A 19,829-nucleotide genomic window follows, 5' to 3' on the forward strand; every position below is an offset into this window, starting at 1 on the left:
GCTTTTACAACACCGATACCACACTCCTTTCTTCCCCTCGCTTCACATCCCTCCTTCTTTTCCATTTTGTGAACATCTTCCACCCTTCCCCCCCCACCCAAAAAAAACCCTCTCTCTTGTCTCTTGCCTCTCCTGGCAAAAAAAGGAGAGGAAAGGATGGTAACCGCAGTCCTTTTGGGTCTAAATAAATCATAGCCCAGCGCTGCCTTTGCTTTTTTTTACAACACCGATCCTCCACTTTCATCCTGGCAGCCATGAAAGAGGGAGCGGAGCGAGGAGGAGGAAGCGAGGGAGACTATCTGAGGACGTACGAGTAGAGGGAGCACATATCAAAGGAAACGGCGAATGTAAAAGTGTCTTTAGTCATATCCGTCCTCCTTCCTGAACCTCTCCAGGAAGCAAAACTCTTCTGTCACACGGAAATATGAAGAAACCGCAATTCAGACAGCTCCACGCCGAACTCCACGGAGGCTGTTAATCTCTAAGATATTAGAAATTAGTTCTCTGAACCGGCGACCATAAATCACTGCTGGTTTACTTTGCTGCGACGGGTTTATATTTCATGTTTCATGTCGCCCAGTGAGGAAAAACTAGCTGCATTTTCGCTCTGTTGATGAAAAGTGACAGAAACAAAATGATGGAAATGCAAAAAAAAAAATGGAACAAAGCATTAAGATTCTTTAAAATGAGACAATCACCTCGTTATAAACGCCGCTCAGTTCGTCGGTATTTGTACGAACTTTTGCACTTTTTTGCGATGTGACAAACGCTACGAGAGTCCAATCCTTCCAAATGTCACATCATTTTAAACGTGTTGTCTAATTTAATGAAGAGGCGCTTTATTTCCAGACGAACAATTATAACGAGATTAATGAAACCAACAAACTAAAATCCATTTAGCATTTTCAAAATGAGCCTGACGCCCGAGTGTTCGACTTTTGACTCGCCGTCGCCGCTCCTGTGAAACACATTAAGCAGCTCAGATAGAGCCGAGTCTACCAAGAAACAGCGGCTAATTAAAAACGACTAGATTAATTAATGTGGAGATTCGTTAGTGGCACACAGCGCGGCGCCTCTTTCAATTGGCACACAAACTGCTGCAATACACGAACGCACACAAGACACACAATGTTTCCAGACCGCCGACACAGAAAACGTGCAGCTTCGAATGTACTTATTCATATAGAAAAAGTACATTCGCACATGCAGACGGACATCTTTTGGAGTGATCGTCATCGGAAAGCTTCATCACTAACACACACGCAATATATTGATGTATGCAGATGTGGGAAAACATGCGACACACACACACAAACACGAGCATGCAAACACATTCAGATCTTTACACTCGCTGACGCCTCGCTCACTCCACAACCGCAGACTTTATCCTAAATGTCACCCCGCCCTCGTGGCTTGAACTCACAATAATTTTTGGTTTAAATGAATTTGTTGTTCTTTTAATTTGTCGATTTCCGACAAGAAGTCTGAAAACACATCGAGCGTCCAATTAACTTCCTCCCAGAGAGCAAGGTCGCATCTTTAAATTGCTTTACGCTCAAAAACTCTCCAAAAATCTTGATGAGAGACCCAACGATTGACCCACGAGTCAATCAGCTGATCAACACCAACGATAATAACTCCAGAAACCCCTTAAACTAAATCTAAAACAAGAAAACTGCGCTTTTTTTCGAAATTGTTTGGTTTCTATGTGGCTCTGAAGTCCACACACACACACATGTACACACACACACACACACACACACACAGAAACACACACAGAAACACACACACAGAAACACACACCTACCTGATGCTGCAGTCACACGACCTCCAATCACTGTTATCTCTATCACCCCATTTTGTACTGCGGTCACGAAATCAACCCCAGGAACTGAACAGATGGAGCTGCGCCTGTGTTTGTGAGTGTGCGTGTGTGTACATGTGAGTGTGTGTACGTGTGTGTGTGTGCATGTGCGAGAATACGCATACATCTCTGCATGAATGTGTGTGTGTGTGTGTTAAGATGCTTGAAATGAAGATCAGTCCAGCGGCAGAATTGCTTACTGTCATTCATGCCCTTTTGCTCACGTGCAAAAACACACACACACACACACACACACACACACACACACACCTGCCTTTATTAAAACGTCACATTCACTGAATATACTGTGTGCTGTCATGCTGTCTGCTGTGAATGGGAACGGCGGCGTATTTACAGTGAATTGTAAATCCTGCCGAGTACTCAGCTGTCAGAATCTTATGAATTGCTAATATGTTGTATCTCGCGCCGCTGATCCCCCTCTATCTGCCCCCTATCACTTCCATTGTGCGCCGAGCAAAAAAAAAAAAAAGTGCGGCGGGGGAATCAAAAAAAAAAAAAAAATTGGCAAACTGCTGAAAGGGAATAAAACCTTGAAAGGGGGGAATCACGACAGGTAGAAGCACAGACGGCTGAATAAGGATTTGTGCAGCGTTTTAAATTCAATCCGAGCTAAAAAAAACATCTTTTTTTCTTCACAGCGACTAACAATACAAACATTTATTCCATTAGTTGTGAGAGCTGAAGGTGTGTTGAGCCACGTCCACTTTATCCTCCCGCTCTCTTTAATCATTAATGTGAACACATCGGGCAGCACCGGACTGCACCAAGAACCAGCACACCTACAAACAGCAGGACGCTCATCGACACGCGCCCGGTGGGAATCACCACCGAAGCTTTCACATCGCAAATGTCTGGATTCTGCAGTTTATCATGGCAAAGAAATGGTTCCACCGCCTTCTTGGTGCAGTTTAATTTCTTAAATATGAATTATTTCAGGGAGAAAAGTCAATGGAATTTGTTTTTTCTTGTGCTGTTTTTGCACAAATGTGGAAAAAGACAACACGTTGCCAAAGATGCTCTGATGTCTCAGGTTACTCACAGTGTTACCTGGTGCATCTTTATATGATAATGAGACAGATTTCCTCCTGAAGCGAACAATTACAGTTCTTGTCTTCATTTGGGATTCCTCACTGAGGGGAAACAAAGCTTGACTAATGAAACCAGGAGAATCAACAACTTCCTGTTGCCTCCTCAAACGTCACCTTCAGCACCACGAGTCTGCTCTCTCCTGCCTCCCTGTCGTCCTCGACAGCCTCTCGCTTAATGATCAACGAGCATTTATCTCCAGAGAGTCGGGACGTCGCTGTCAGCCTTTCCAATCATCTCGTCCTCCCCTCTGCCATCTCGACGTCTTGTTTCATCACCCATCTTTGTCTCTTAGCTTCTCTTTCTCTTTCTCTTTCTCCTGCCTTATTTGCTTTGCAGTTTCACCCTCCAATACAGATATCCAGCAACACAATCGCCAACCTCTTCACCTCTCAGCATCAAACAGCAGAATATGAAAAAGCAAAACCAAGGACGGGATGTTAACTTCCTCCAGCTTGGTCTTACGTAAAAATGAAGACAGGACACTCTAACCTTTACATATTTCAGTGCAAAAAATTGGTGCAACATCTGCCTCTGCACGAGAGCATATGCACACACACACACACATGCACACACAAACACTAACACACACACACAATGATGTGCGCCCACCCACACACACACGCACGCACGCATACAACTGTGCAGAAAGTAGACGCCTTTCCCAACACTACCTGGAATTGCACAGTCGCCCGTCACACCTCTGAGCATAGTGACAAATGAGCTGCTCTAAAGATGTGGACAGATCAGACGCACACACACACACACACACACTCTATCGCACACGCAGCTGGAGGCAAACACGCAGGAGCATCAACATATTCCCGTGCGCTGAGGGAATCACCAGCATGCGCTAACACACACACACACACGGTGCAGAGAATAAGCACAGGTGGCCGCAACGCTGCTTTCCTCACTCTCTCTGTCCGTGTGCGTGTTTGTGTGTGTTGTGAGTCAAGGACAACACATTTGCCGGCGAGCGAGCAGGGACGCATCATCCTTCCCCCGAGCAACGCACGCAGAAAGCACTCACAGCCTCACACGCACAGAAACACGCACAGGACTACATCTTCAACAACAGCAGCAGCAGCAGCAGCAGCGGCTGTAAGTTTAAAGCTTTGCCGACACTGAAAACACACAGCAGATGTGCATAAAGACATTGAATAAAAGATGAGAGAGAAAAAGTAGATGAAGGGGAGGGAGAACGAGGGAGGAGAGAGGAGAGAGGAGAGAGGGAGACGTGGATTTTTACATGAAGGGAAGAAGAAACTAAGACAGAAAAACAAAGCTGATACCGAGCGGAGGAGAGCGCAGGACAGGTCCCTGCTGCACAGACAGCACATGAACGAGGGGAGACGGGGAGAAGAGAGGATGAGAGCAGCGGGAGGACGAGGAGGAGGAGGAGAGGAGGAGGAGGAGAGACAGAACCGGGGTCTTTTTTTTTCTCTACTTACAGAATCTCCAGATCGCGCAGCGCTCGGAAAGCTCCATCTTCGATGCAGCTGATGTGGTTGCTGTCCAGTTGCCTGCACCGAGCACACACACACACACACACACACACACACACACACACACACAAACACACACACAGATGAGAGAGAGATGGGAGAGAGTCAGGCGCAAGTACTGAAGGTCCGCTCAGCTGTGGGAGGGACTAACAAAAGACAGGTTCCGTGAAAGAGTGTGTGCATGTGGGGGTGTGTGTGAGGTGATACCCCAGCAAGAAGGCTTAAGGCAGCAGGAGACACCGGTGTTAACTCCCAGACACACACACACACACACACACACAGACACACACACTGGGGATACCCAGTCCAGACGGTAGCACACAAGCTAAGGTTAAGTCTCTCACCTCGGCGCTGATACGGCCAGCCCTGAGGAGAGGAGGAGAGGAAGAGGAGAGTGCGAGAGAGGAGACCGGTACGCTACAGTGGCCTGCCTGGCGTCAGCCTATCACCTCCCTCCCCTGCTGCAAGCCCAGCGCACACTGGCCACCAGGAGAGAGAGGGACGAGAGAGGTAGACCCAGTGAAGAAGAGAGCGAGGGAGCCGTAGCTACTAAAGCCCACCCTGCTCGTCTGTTCTGTAAATATTAATTGCATTTTCTCCTCTTCCACCCCTCCTCTCCCATCCTCCTCCTCCTCCTCCTCCTCCTCCTTTTCCCCTCCTCCCCATGTCCTCTTTTATTCTTTTTTTTTTCTCCCTGTAGTGAAAGAGGGAGTAATTTCATTACATTAGGCCAGCCAATCCATTAAGGGCCTTTTACCGGCTCTGTCACTGAAACAATTTCATTAAAAGGAAAGCCTCCGTAAATCAACCTACAGTCACGACTCTGCCTCTCTTTCCCGTCCCCCCTTCCTTCCTCCCTCTCTCTCTCTCTCTCTCTCTCTCCCTACTCTTCCTCCCCCCCTCCTCCGCCTCCACCTCCTCCTCCTCCCTTGTTGCTCGACGCCTCATTCACCGGACTCCCAGATGCACCCTCTGCCCCATCGTCATCTATCCTTTGCTTTTACTTTAATTTGCTCGGCTCTAGGTATTCAACCAATCCCCCTCCTCCTCCTCCTCCCATCCCTCCATCCCATGAACCCAACAACCCCGGAAACTCCATTCGCTCGCTCCACTCGCTCGCTCCATCCCTCCCATTCATCCATCCATTCTGTCTCTCCTCCCCCTCACTACTACTTCTTCTTCTTCTCCTACTTCTGCGGAGGAGCAGATGGATGGATTGCGAGAGGAAAGACACAAAGGGCAGACAGTCAGGAGCGTCTTCTTTTAAAACTTAACCAGGAAGGATGAGCGGCATTTGGACCGGTCCACACACACACACACACACACACACACACACACACACACACACACACACTCGAACAGGTGGACGCAGATACATGGAGGAAAAGACGCAACCAAGCAGCAGAGAAACACACACACACACACACACACACACACACACTAGTGACTGTCTGCTCTCCAGACACTAGAAGATAAAGCATATCACTCCACCTTAATCTTCTCCTCCTCGTCCCCCTTCCCCATCTCATCTCTCTTCCTCTGTATCCCTCCATCCCTAATCCTTTTTTTCCTCCCTTTGACTTCTCCTTTCTTTTCCTCTCCTCTCATTTCCCATCATCCATCTTCTCCATTTTCTCGTGTTCTCTCCCCCCCTCTCCTCCATTCATAATCCGTTTTTTCTTCTTTTTTCTGCCTCCTCTCGCTCTCGTGCCCCCTCGTCTCGTCTCATCTCTGATTCCCCTTCACCTTTTCTCTTCTCGCGCCCCATCTATCCATTCCTAATCCATTTCTTCTCCCTGTATTCTTTTATCAGGCTTTTAAATCTCCTTTCCTTCTTCTCGACGCAGCCCCGGCGTCTGCTCATGCACGCCGCGCCACCTGTTCTATCAGTCATGTCGGCTTTTAACCCCGAGGTAGGTGATTCCCCCCCCAAAAAAAGAAAACCAGAGCGGGGTCGTCTCTGTAGGGCGACGGAAATTACATCAGGGCTTCAGGAGCAATATATTCTTTGGTTTGCTTTTATACGTGCGTGTTTTTGTCAGTGTGTGAGAGGAATCTGAGGGATGTGCAAGTCCTCAGAGCCACTGGAAGATGTTTTTACTGTAGTACATAAGTTCGGAAAGGCTCTACTGCAGGGAGTTTTGTATGATTGTGAAAAAAGGGTGTGCAAAAGTTTAAAGGGATATTCTGGTGTAAGTTTAATCCATGGTCTAAATCACCGTGAAACTGTGTTAGACTCCCTCTCGAGAGATCAAGTTAGCAGACCGCTAACTTACAGAGTTTTATCAACCTCAGAAACGACCGCACGACAACAATACACTGCAGTAAATGGATACAAATATAAACCGCCACCAAAAAGCCACAAATAATGCTCAGAACAGCACCAAACTTCAGCAACAGTACAAATAGGGTCTCAGCACATAGTCCGGGGCATCTAACCTCCGCTAGTTTAGCTGGATTTCTATTGTGAAGCTAAAAACAGATTTCAACTCTCCTCCATCAGCTTCCGGGTCGGGGAAGTCCCGACGCGACGATTACCGAGTGCGGTTAGAAATGCTCAGTTCCGTTCTTTTCCCTGTCCGCTCTCGATAATAACTGTTATAAACTGGCAGGTAAGACACATATGAACTTTGATTGCTTTTCCATGGAGTCATAATCATACATTTTCATCCATGAGCCGCGGAACTCTACTGCACTCGGTAATCGACTCGTCGGGACTTCCCGTCAACAGGAAGCTGCTGCAGAAGAGTGGTAAATTTAGTCAGCTTTTCAGTAGAAATCCAGCTAAGCTAGCGGAGGTTAGATGCCCCGGACTATGTGCTGAGACCCTATTTGTACTGTTGCTGAAGTTTGGTGCTGTTCTGAGCATTATTTGTGGCTTGTTGGTGGCGGTTTATATTTGGATCCATTTACTGCAGTGTATTGTTGTCGTGCGGTCGTTTCTGAGGTTGATAAAACTCCGTAAATTAGCGGTCTGCTAACTTGATCTCTCGAGAGGGAGTCTAACACAGTTTCACTGTGATTTAGACCATGGATTAAACTTACACCGGAATATCCCTTTAAGCATCATTATCTCCTCCTCCTCTCTTTGTCTCCTCCAGAAATAAGATCAACACGCAGAAAAAACTTTGAAAAAAGCTGCTCTACAAGCCGAGATACTGTAATCTCCGTTTGATCACTGCACTCCAGAATCCCTGCAACAGGTCGTAGTATAGCGAGCACATTTTTCATGTACTTTCTTTCTGATATTGACCGACTGCTGGCGAGTGAACGCTTGGCAGGAGTTTATTTTGGACTCAAGACAGTAAATATGAAACAACTCCGTGCCTGGAGGCCACGTTTGCCTCCCAACGTAATTATTTTTTCGGGGCCCTTGCGAAGGCTTCCAGAGACGGACGAGATGTTCTGATCTGCTTTGATGCAATGCAGTTTTATTTTCGAGGTGGTTCAGAGACACGATTTTAACAAGCTCGGTAAGCTGCACTTGATTAATTGAGCACGATTGATAAAAGATTGTTATGAGTCATCACCACTGAACAAGTGTTTAGTTTTAAGTCTTCGTCCGACGGGACTGCGTGCTCTTAGATTCTGGTTTCTTTATCTGGGTACTTGTTGGAAGAAGAGACGCTGCAATCGTGAGCATCTGTTAGATGACTGAACTCTTAAATACAGAGAGTGCCGGGGATCGTACCAACATATGGCCGTGCCATGTCTGTGTCTTATGTAATTAAAAGGCATGTTGTTTCTTAGGAAGGCGATCTGGCACGCAGCCTGAGCAGCCATATGGAGACACATGGCACTGCCAAAGTTGACTGTCGTTGTTAAAGCGATTATATTTCCATTAGTTAAAGGTAGGAGAGGCAGTTCTGGAGGGAGACAGATGATGCTTTGGTCAAATACTGATGCTTTTGGACCTGAAGAAGAATCTGACGACCTGAGAATGAGACTCAACAATCAGCTGTCCTCCTCTTGGATTGCCTTCCCGACCTTTAAGGGTTAAACGATAGAGAGATCTAATCAGTCGTCAATGTTCGGCGCTGACGTTCAGTGCCAACGTGGGAAGTAGCGAGCCGTGTATGTTGCGAGGCGGATGTTTAGGGTGTAGAGGTCGGGGGTGGTGGATGAGTTGCCATGACGACTCACTGTAGAAAGTAGGAACATTTAAAATCTTAGAAGAGAATGTAAAAGACTTGCCAGTGAACATAATCCAGGGTTCAGCAGAAGGTCTAATGATCTTGTCTGGCACACACAGAAACGGCCAAAAAAGTAATAGCTGCCATCTCCGAATGTATCAGAGGAAGTGGAGCTGTTGTTATGGTACAGTTTCCTAAAACCTCTTAGAGAAAGAGGTCCGGAAGACCAGTTGGGTGTCTGACTTTGACAGGAGAGGCTGAGTCATTCAAGTCAGTCAAGATCATTGTCAGCTTGAAATAATTATCGTTGCCACAAACACAGCTGGAAGCTCCCCTGCGGTGTCACTCTTACAAATGTTGAAACGCAGAGGGTTTCAGACATTCAAACACTGAAACACAGTCTCGAACAGCAGTTAGTGGCTCGGCTGTCAAATGTGAACATATGTTTTTCATTCTGGTGACTGGGCTGACCAATTAAGGGGGGGTACACTCATAATGATAATTGGGCTGATTTTGCTCCGATTTGACCCCTTCCTGACCACGGAAGATTATCTTCTGTCTTATAAGATTATCCTATACGATTATCCTGCGGTCTGTGGTGTGTTAGGAGTCAATTTGTCCCCATAATTTACTCGGAAACGGGTCGTGGCCGACAATCTTAAATGTTAAACTTGTTCAATATTTACGACGAACAATCTTCATGTGTGTGGAAAGCCGACGACTCCTGAGTCACTACTCCGTGGAACGCAACGTAGCCAACCAGCTGACTGAGGAACACGGAAGCGGACGTAAATAAAAACAACGGTGAGATCTAACTGTTCCTATGGGGGTGTTTGAATTCGCCATTTTAATGTTTTTAATGGGACAGCAATAGTCTGAGGACCACCATTTTTTTTTTTTTTTTTTTATTTATGTTGTTTATTTCGGGCATGTCAATTCATAAACATCACATTTCATCATTGTTCAAATAATACAATACACATGGCCGAAAGGGAAAAGCGGGAGAAGCCAAAGCTTCCATCATTCCCTCTTCTATGTCTTCCATATATTTCATGGTTTCAAACGTTTATTTACTCTTTTTTTATATACAGTCTATCCTCTTTTCCGTTTATGAAGAGCCCGGTGACGCTGGGGTTGTTGCCATTGGTTACTGTAGATCACGTTTGATCACATGACATTTCTGGCTCGGAGGACTAGATTCTAGATCGGGGGCTCTACAGATTTCTTAATATTTATAAAATCCTTATGTGTGTACGCCGCTTTAGTGCATAAAATTATTGTTTTTGTAATACTCGTGTTGTTTTAAAGGGCTCTGATGAACCACTTACTTTGTGGTTAGTGAGAACTTGTTAAATAAATCCTTCCATATTTATTAAAGACCGTTTTCTCTCAGCGCGTCACCGGCGACACTCAGAACCTCTTGACATGAGGATGAGGGGTTCCCACCGCTCCGTATAGCTGACCTGTGAGACGAGTGAAGGAACGACTGCGACTCCGCTGCCAGATTATATTTTGATCATGTCGAGAACAAATTGTCACCTTGCTCCAGAAACCTCACGTCTGTAATTTCTCCTGGAACTGAGAGTAACTGGCGGATTCTCGTCGGCGACCACGTGCTTCGTCTTCCATCGTCATCCACAGCAAAACGATTTCATCATCTGCGGTTTGATTGGATTCCTCCTGACAGCTTTGTTCACCAAGCACCCTGATTAGCAGTGACACGATTGGTATCAATCTGGGACAAGGGTCCGACTCGTTGCGTACGTGTGTGTGTGTGTGTGTGTGTGTGTGTGTGTGCTTTCACGTGTTCAGCTCAGGGATGTTTGTTACGGGGGATAGAACGGGAGTCCAGAATTTAATTTCCTTCCATATAATTAGTTAGTGTGTTTAATGTGTGCTACCATCTGGAGCAGAGGGAAGCACACACACACACACACACACACACACACACACACACACACACACACACAGCAACCCTGCCGCTTCATGACTTCACCAGTGAGCGACTACTTCTGACTGAGTAATTAATGAGAGGACGGGGAACGAGGACACACTTGCTGGAGGTTTTTTTTTCATCCAATTCAGAGCGACAAATAATGATTCACCACAAAATTTGAGAATCAATACAAACAGCTTTCTGCCTGGAAATTACAAAAAACTGTTTCCAATTTGCCCGACGCAGAACGTTTTTTGTGTTGATGGAGAAATTGCACAATGAATAGTGACGGAGACACAGTGAATAAATGACGAATGAAAAGAAAAACGCAGTGGTGTGTCTCCTTTTTATCCCAACGCCACTTCAGTGGATCACATTGGATGTTTTTGGTGAAACGCGTCTATTGTGAAGAAGGACGACGACAGAAATAACTTCACCTTTTGATTTACGAGCTCGACACAGAACGTGGGAACAAATCAGATATTAATTTACAAGAAAAACAAATTAAATGCGACAAAAGGCTGTATTATAGTCGGGACAACAGCATGGGTCTGTCCAAAAGTGTTTATTTCGTAACGTGACGACACTGTGGTTTAGGTTTTGGTATGACTGAGAGCAACATCCTGGTTTGGGTTAAATAAATCTTTAAAGTTTCAGGGGAGTTCGTTCTCACGAGCACAGTGACAAACACGTCGGTTGCAGTTGGGCAACGATCGTGGTTAACGTGACACACAAGATGGTTTGGTTACGCAGAACCATCTGGAAAGACACCGCGAGAAACTGACGGGACAAAACAATCAATCCATCAGGACTCAACCGATCAGAGGGGAACTCTGACTCGACTCACATCTACGAGACACTAAGAACGCTAAGTTGTCTCTCAGGAGAATCTAACACTGCCAGTCGGAGCACGAAGTCTTGATAGAAACATGCAGAGAGAGATCAGCCAAAAACAAAACAGTGGGTAGAAAATGATAAATAGAACAACTGAAAAGAAGAAAAGTATGGCAACGGGGGAAATGAACAACAGAGGTAGGATGGAGTCAGCAACTGTTCCAATCTGAAGGCTCTTTTCCATCTTTTTGGAGGATGCACTGCTACTATCCGTCATGGCCTCACACATCCCAAGATTGTTTGCGCCCCCGAAAACAAAGAAAGAACGTGACGTAAGGGTAAAACATCTGGTGACGCAACCAGGCAACGCTCCAAAGGCTGACGAGGTTAACAAGGTCTCTCTGAAGGACTCGCCTTCGAAGACCGCAAAGGCCGAGTCCTTCGAAGGACGCAGACCCTGAACTGAGACACAGCAACTGAGAGAGGAGGAATCAAAGACATGGAAAGAAATAGTGGTCTACTGGAGAGAGCGGGGGAGGAAAGAATAGAAGAGAAGCAGGTCGGAGATTGGAAATAAAAAGTAAAAAGACCGAAGAAGACGGGAGGAGTGACGGAGGAGTGGATGAGGGATGGATGTGGTTTGAATATGTGAAGAACGAGGGGCTGATCAGAGGATTCACCTTCTCTCTCTCTATCTGTTAATGTTCTTTAAATCTTTGCATTTGCTTTCCAGCATCTCTCCCTGATTCTCCCTGGTTCCTCTAACATCATGGCGGTACCACGTTCAGTAAACGAGTCGATGCTGGTTCGCTGTGCTGTTGGTTCCTCTCGACCAGTACCGCTGATGTAACCTGTGGTAATTGATGATTTGTACAACTCAGGGTAGGCTTTGACTTGCAAATGATGAATCTGCTTTTAGCGATATTCAAGGGCAGAGGACAGCATGTCGTGTTTTTCCAACATAATAATGTCCATCTATGACTGTGTTCCAGCCTGAGATTGGTTCATGCAGTCAAGGACAGCGGGAGGCTTTCCAACCGAGTGTTTCTTTTTTGCATTTTGAATTGGAAAATTTTGACCATAAACTCTGCTTCAAGTGAATTTGTCGGTATTTCTTTTTTTGTAGCTCTGTTGGCGCTGAGAACAAACACTGAAAGGAGATGGAACAAACATTCATCTGATGGTGAAAGTTCAAGTCAGACCTGGCAACCCAGCAAAACCTCTAAAAAAATCTAATCTGACACTCTGCAGGAAGGCATGCAGAAGTTCCTCCAACGCTAACCACAAACACTTTAAAGGTTGTTTCCCCCCCGAATGTGAGTTTAAGTGAATTTAAAACTGAATCCCAAATGCTTTCACTGTGCAGCCCAGTCGCCAGGATGTTATGTCAGCAGATAGCGTTCCTGCAGACCACAGCGAGGTCCGAGGCTGACGGTCGCCGACCAACAGCGGCGGTTCTCTTTATCTGTTCATCAGCCACCTGTTGCAGCAGGAGGAGGTAACGTTAGCTACCTGTGGGCCGCTCAAGTCACACCGCTGGATATTTTCAAGGACACCTGGAGACATTTCCCCGACATCTGAGTGGCGACAAACCTCGGAACCATCTCCATCCGTGAGTGTGGCGACCAAATCAGTTGTTTTAAGTGAAACAGCGACGCTTTCCCGGTTCCATGAACCACATTTAGAACCGCTCGTCTTCATCTGTGGTTGTGGAGAAGCGTCCTCGTCTCACATTCAGTCTGGCGATCTGGAGCACCGTGATGATGAATGAAGCTGTTTCTATTCTGTCCAGCTAAATATGCTACGATTCAGACGGAGCAATTGACATTTTCTCCCTCCTGTCTCAGTTGGTCACGACCTTTAATGAATTAGCCACATCCTGCCATTTAGCGAGGAGCGTTGGGGGGGTTTATGAATGATGGGAATCCGAGTAAACAATTTCCAGAACCTGGCTACCATCTTCTGTCCTCCCAACCCCCCCTTTTTTTAATTCCTCATATAATCATGCAAGCCACAGTGTGCCTGCACGGAGATGACGTGATGAATGCGTGTGACTCATTGACAGATGCTCTGCTATCAAAAGGAAACCGATAATTAATCTGCTTCGGGTAATTTAAAACACAGCCGTGCCAGATATACAGTATGTCTGCCTCTAATTGTCAATTGCTGGAATTGTGGTAAACATAAAAAAAAATAAAAAAGTAAAAAAACTGAAGACAAACATCTGCAGTGACAAAGACACACAACAGTGCAGGTCAGAAAACTGTGTGTGTGTGTGTGTGTGTGTGCACGCAGCCGACACAATGTTCTCACCCCTCTCTAAGGCGCTGTGGTCATAATTCAAACAAACGGCCACCCTGCACAGCATTGTGGGTAGGGAAGCGTGAAGCGTGGAGGCGTTTTACGAGGGAGAACAGAAAGGAGAGGATGACAGGAAGGAGAAAAGGTAAAGAAGTAAAAGCCACAGGGCGGGTTTTCTTATTCTTTTCTTTTTCTTTTTCTTTTTGTTCTGATGTACCGTACATTTTGTATTGTTTGAAGAAAATTACATATTACATTCTTCCAAACCACCTGAAGGTACGGCGAGTGTGTAGACGTCGGGCTCGGGTGGACCCGGCGGGGAAAATGAATTATATTTCATCACAATAAAAAAAAAAGCGGGTAAGAGGGCGAGATGGAAAACAAGGTGCGATGCGACGACGCGATGGCTGCGGATGATATCGGCGTGTCTGTGTGGGCACTGAGGTGTAATGTGAGGGCACACGAACACATCTGCACCTTATCTGATGCGTCCATGTACCTCGTAATCCAGCTGCTGCTACATGCTGCTGCTACATGCCTCCCAGCAGCACTGACTCACATGTGTTGTGATTCAAGCGTGACTACAAACGCTCAGTATCTGTAGATGATCGCGTTTATCTCGGCTTCTCTGAATCGTATCGTCGCTGCCAAACTTTAAATCTGTTCTTCTTCTTCTTCTCTCTCCGTCGGTGTGAACGCTCCCCAGCCCTCGTTCACCTCCAGCGCTTCAGGTCCGAGTTCAACAGAAGCACATTCCTCTTCATATCCGTCCAGATCCAGACCAACTCCACCGTCAGCCCCCTGATGGAGCGTCTAGACTCCATCAGGGATCATATAACACCCACAGCTTCGTCTCATGATGGTAATCGCCAAAGACTTTCTCACCTTTCTCACCTTTATCGTACACAGTTCACACCTTATTGGCTGTAACTTGTTTTGGATACACACTGGGTGGAGTTCACTGCATCAGGCTGGTTGACAAGCCTAGAAAACAAACTTTAACATACTTTTATCCGACTTTTGCAAACTTTTCTGCACGCTGACACTGTTCAGTTAAAGGAGGGAGAGTGTTTTAACACTTTTTTTATCAGCGTTCACTTCCTTCTAAAATCTTCATCTTCATGCGAATGCGTTCAGCATCTTTTGCAGTGTGCGAATCAATCGCTTGTCCTGATTTGACGTCGTTATGTTTTTTTATGTTCTCAACCAGCTTGTCTCAAATTGCTTTCGAATTGCACCCGGAGGGATGAATAAATATTAAATGGAATTGAATAAGCTGTGGCACCAATTTAGGCGAGGACTTTGCAACGCATGAAACAATATTGTGACTTGCTCTTTTATTATTATTATTATTATTATTATTATTATTATTATTACTTTCACTTTAATGAACTCACCAATGTCCTTGGAGGAAATACAAAGGGGGGTAAATGTGACTGTTGTGCACACGGCTAATTAAATCATAGCCGTAACTGTTTGTTGCGGTTACGATTGTTTTGTGTCCAAACTGCATGTGAGAATCTGACGTGACGGGATGCAAAACTTGCCGCGCTGGACGTGTTAAATATGCGTTCTGTTACATCACGTAAACAAACTCGGAGACTTAACCATCCTGTCTTTATATTTTCATACTTTTAAAACAAAAAAAGGAGACATTTCTACAGGGATATTTAGAGATTTATCTTCTAGAAGCCGACCAAAAGCAAGAGATGGTGTGTTTTTGCACACCCTCCTCATTCGGATCATGAATCAACTGTTTCCTCGCCCGTGTCGTGCTTTAATGAATGGAAAAAAAGGGCGTGGGGCTCGAACACAAAGGTTTTACATCGCTAGCATTCAGCAGGTGTTAGCTGGAATGCTAGCTCTGGTCCTGACAAAGACGTAGACAGCGGAGCACGTTTGATGCTGTCGACGAGCTTCTTTAGCTTTTCGTCTCTTCCTGCAGGCAGAGCGATCCGGCCAACATGCTCGACAAAGATCACTCGAAGGTGATTGTTTGGCTTCTTGTTTTTCACAGAAGACACTCACCGGGTTGTTGAACATGACGAGACAAGACACGATTAGATAACGGAAAATCTGAAGAGATAAGACCGCATACGATGAGATAAGCATCCAGGACGTGACGTATAGATAAAAAAACACACACAGCGCGCCGGTGGAATTCGGACGCCGTGCCTTCTATCCATTCTAACACCACATTTACCTTTATCATCTGTGGTTTGACTGACAGGTGGAGTTCAGGGGGACGACAGGACCAGCAGTCAGCACAATATATATAGGAGAGCGCACGCAAACACCTGCACACAGACGTATGGCATACACCTGTCTCCTCAGGTTAGCGGGAAACCTACAGTAATCGCATTTGCCAGCTTCTTGGCAGTTTCAGCAAAGCAGTCAATCTGATAGGAGGGTCCACGAGTGTGTGTGTGTGTGTGTGTGTGTGTGTGTGTGTGTGTGTGTGTGTGTGTGTGTGTGAAAGAAGTGCAATAAATGGCGCGATGCTATGCTAGCCACCGGGCAGCGTGAAAGACAGACAGATAGAGATAGAGACGGAAAGAGAGAGGGAGTGACATGGATTGAGAGTGAGCGAGAGACATAGAGGAAAAAGTGAGAGCGAGGAAAGAGAGAGAGAGAGAGAGAGAAAGTGAGAGGAGGAGAGAGAGACATACGGGAAAATCAATGCTGTGTCCACCAGGGACAGAATGTCATGACGCTTTTTTCTTTCTTTTTTTTTACTCTGTGGTATAATGGAGGGTTGGAGCCTTTTACTGCAGGAGTCACCTTGTCTAATGGAGGGAGGGAGGGAGGAGGAGGGAGAGGGAGAAAAAAGAGGGGGATGGAGAGGAGAGAAAGGGAGTTAAGATGGCGTGGAAGGATGGATGGATGGATGGATGGAAAGAGAAAAAAGACCAAGAGGGAGAAAAGACAAAAGATTGACAGACAGATTACGGGAAAAGAGCAACAAGAGAGGGGGAACACCGGCTGGAGGGAGAGCGAAGATTGAGAAAGTGAAGCCATTTGAGGAAGAGGAGGAGGAGGAGGAGGAGAATAGTGTAAGCAAGCAGCGCTGACAAGAGGTGAAACTACAGCGAGAGAGAGAGAAAGAGGAGAAGAAACGGCAGGAGGAGGGAGAAATAACTGATCTTTATATGCCTGAGTCACTCCTAATTTTGGCAGAGAGAAAAAAAAATGAATTCACTTTGTAGGTCAAAGCAATCTAAGCGCAAAACATTTTAACGGAGGGGAAGAGACAATTTTACCGTCAGATTTGATTGATACGACTTTACGGCTTTGGCAGCCGCGTCAGAAGAGAGAGAGAGAGAGAGAGAGAGGCTGATGTTAGAAAGCTGCGAGCAGGGTGGAAAATAGCCAACGTGAGTCTGGGAACTCATTGAATTTCACCCGCCGGACACTGGAGCTGCTCGGTGGGACGACCGCGGGAGACTGCGGTCGCGCCGGGCGGCTCTCAGGTGTAAATGTGTGTTAATGTATGGATGTGACACAGAAGGAAACACCGGAGAGAAAAAGAGCTCGCACGCTCAGGTTGGAAAAAAAAAAACCTCCCCTGGATGAATTGAAATGAAAACACAAGGTGCAACCCTGGCAAGTAAGACGAGATTTGCTCAGCAAGTGTTGATTTTTGATTTTTTTTTTTCTCCTGGACTAAACTTCAAATGGTTGTGAAACACTTTGAGAGAGAGCCGGAGGTGAAGGAGGGAAGGTGGTGCGCAGCGTTTAGCTTGGATTGTGTCCGACGTGAGAAAGGGAGAGTGGATTAGATGATCAGAGGCCGGAGCCCGGATTCAAAAGGTTCTGGAGCTCCGCCATGAGTACTAACACACACACACACACACACACACACACACAGCAGAGTACAGCCACTTTCAGCTCCATTTAACCTGAGAGTAATAATCTCCTGTGGACTTTGGCGGCCATATTGAACTTACATCACACTTGGGAGAGGAGAGTAACCAGAAGAGCACATTTGCCTTCATCCTAACTGGGAATTACTGATCTGTAGCGAGATGCATATTAATCAATTCACAGATTGCCTCTGGTAAAAAAAAAAAAAAAAAGTGCAGATCTTCACAGTTCAAGGACACAAAGAGTCCAGATTTGGAGTTTGATGTATGCGGCTGATAATACGGATGTAAAGGGGACATAAATTCAAGCAGTCTGCTGTAATTGTCTCGCTAAGCTTAGCTAAGCGCTGTTTTCGCTCGCGGGGGTAAAATATTGTGATTGTGACGGTGCCAACCCAAACCCGGGCCCAGAACTCCTCCCGAGGTCTCTGTGTTAGTACGAATCCATCCGAAGTCATTACTCTTCAGTTGAGAAAACACCGTCTCCCGTACGCGAGGGGGGTTTTACGTTACAAGATAACACGAAACCCTCTGTGGAAACAAGGACGAGTAAACTCCTCTGCTGAGAAACACAATCACAGTTAGAGACGCGACTACTAGAAAAGGCCGGCTGCCAATTAGCAGCACATGTCAGATGTGGAGAGACGCTGACGAGGAGGATTCTTGTGGTCGAGGAGACGAATCTCACCGCGAGGTTGTTTAACTACGACCAGAGGAACTGCAGGTGTTTACATTCACATCTTTTAACAGCTATTTTTAAACCTGACATAGTTCAGCCTGGTGACGGGATGTAATGTGATCGTCTGACTACATTATGGAAAGCATCCCTTCAGATACTTTTATGTTAAAGGGTAACTCCACTTTTTTTACACATTAAAGTATGTTTACAGGTCGTTTAGCTCTGTGGTATATGTGTAAAAAGTAGTATAAACTCTTCTGTGGCATCAGCTGCATGTAATCTGATAAACTGTCTCAGTGGCTGAACTGCATTGTGGGTGATGTAGTCTGTAATCTAGGTTCAAGGGATATTCCGGTGTAAGTTTAATTCATGGTCTAAATCACCGTGAAACTGTGTTAGACTCCCTCTCCGAGAGATCAAGTTAGCAGACCGCTAATTTACGGAGTTTTATCAACCTCAGAAACGACCGCACGACAACAATACACTGCAGTAAATGGATCCAAATATAAACCGCCACCAAAAAGCCACAAATAATGCTCAGAACAGCACCAAACTTCAGCAACAGTACAAATAGGGTCTCAGCACATAGTCCGGGGCATCTAACCTCCGCTAGCTTAGCAGGATTTCTATTGTGAAGCTAAAAACAGACTTCAACTCTCCTCCATCAGCTTCCGGGTCGGGGAAGTCCCGACGCGACGATTACCGAGTGCGGTTAGAAATGCTCAATTCCGTTCTTTTCCCTGTCCGCTCTAATAATAACAACTGTTATAAACTGGCAGGTAAGACACATATGAACTTTGATTGCTTTTCCATGGAGTCATAATCATACATTTTCATCCATGAGCCGCGGAACTCTACTGCACTCGGTAATCGACTCGTCGGGACTTCCCGTCAACAGGAAGCTGCTGCAGAAGAGTGGTAAATTTAGTCAGCTTTTCAGTAGAAATCCAGCTAAGCTAGCGGAGGTTAGATGCCCCCGGACTATGTGCTGAGACCCTATTTGTACTGTTGCTGAAGTTTGGTGCTGTTCTGAGCATTATTTGTGGCTTTTTGGTGGCGGTTTATATTTGGATCCATTTACTGCAGTGTATTGTTGTCGTGCGGTCGTTTCTGAGGTTGATAAAACTCCGTAAATTAGCGGTCTGCTAACTTGATCTCTCGAGAGGGAGTCTAACACAGTTTCACGGTGATTTAGATCATGGATTAAACTTACACCGTAATATCCCTTTAAGGCGATATTATCTCTGGTTCTACGTTCAGCTTCCTCTGGAGCCACAAAAGACCTGCGAACGCGCTTTAATGTGTTAAACTTTATTAACTTTAACGAGTAAAATCCTTTTTGATGAACCAGCAGCAGCTCAACACAAACATCTGGATTCATCTTCCCACTGCTCCAACAGTCACCAGCGCTGGTTTCAGATGAAAGTGAATATTCTGCCTTTTCTCTCCGTCCTCCACACTATCTGGCCTCCCTCTCCTGATATTTTCACATCTGACGGGGTGAGTTAAAGGTTTATTTTGACCGACTTACAGCTGCTGAAAGCTGAGGTTCACAGTTCATTCTTGAAAAGCGTGAACAGTTCTCACCACCAAGTTTTTTTCTG

The 19,829-nt window shown here is 45.8% G+C and overlaps 1 protein-coding gene across 1 annotated transcript in view; it reads right to left on the reverse strand.

Annotated features, from left to right (window-relative positions):
• Nucleotides 1-19,829, reverse strand: part of slit3 (slit homolog 3 (Drosophila)) — a 265,217-nt gene that overhangs the window by 101,071 nt on the left and 144,317 nt on the right. Inside the window, 1 exon segment of the mRNA XM_030396867.1 lies at nucleotides 4,426-4,497. Coding sequence (XP_030252727.1) covers nucleotides 4,426-4,497 — 72 coding nt within the window.

Source organism: Sparus aurata, chromosome 18 (assembly GCF_900880675.1).
Source record: "Sparus aurata chromosome 18, fSpaAur1.1, whole genome shotgun sequence".
In the NCBI taxonomy this organism is placed as follows: Eukaryota; Metazoa; Chordata; class Actinopteri; order Spariformes; family Sparidae; genus Sparus; species Sparus aurata.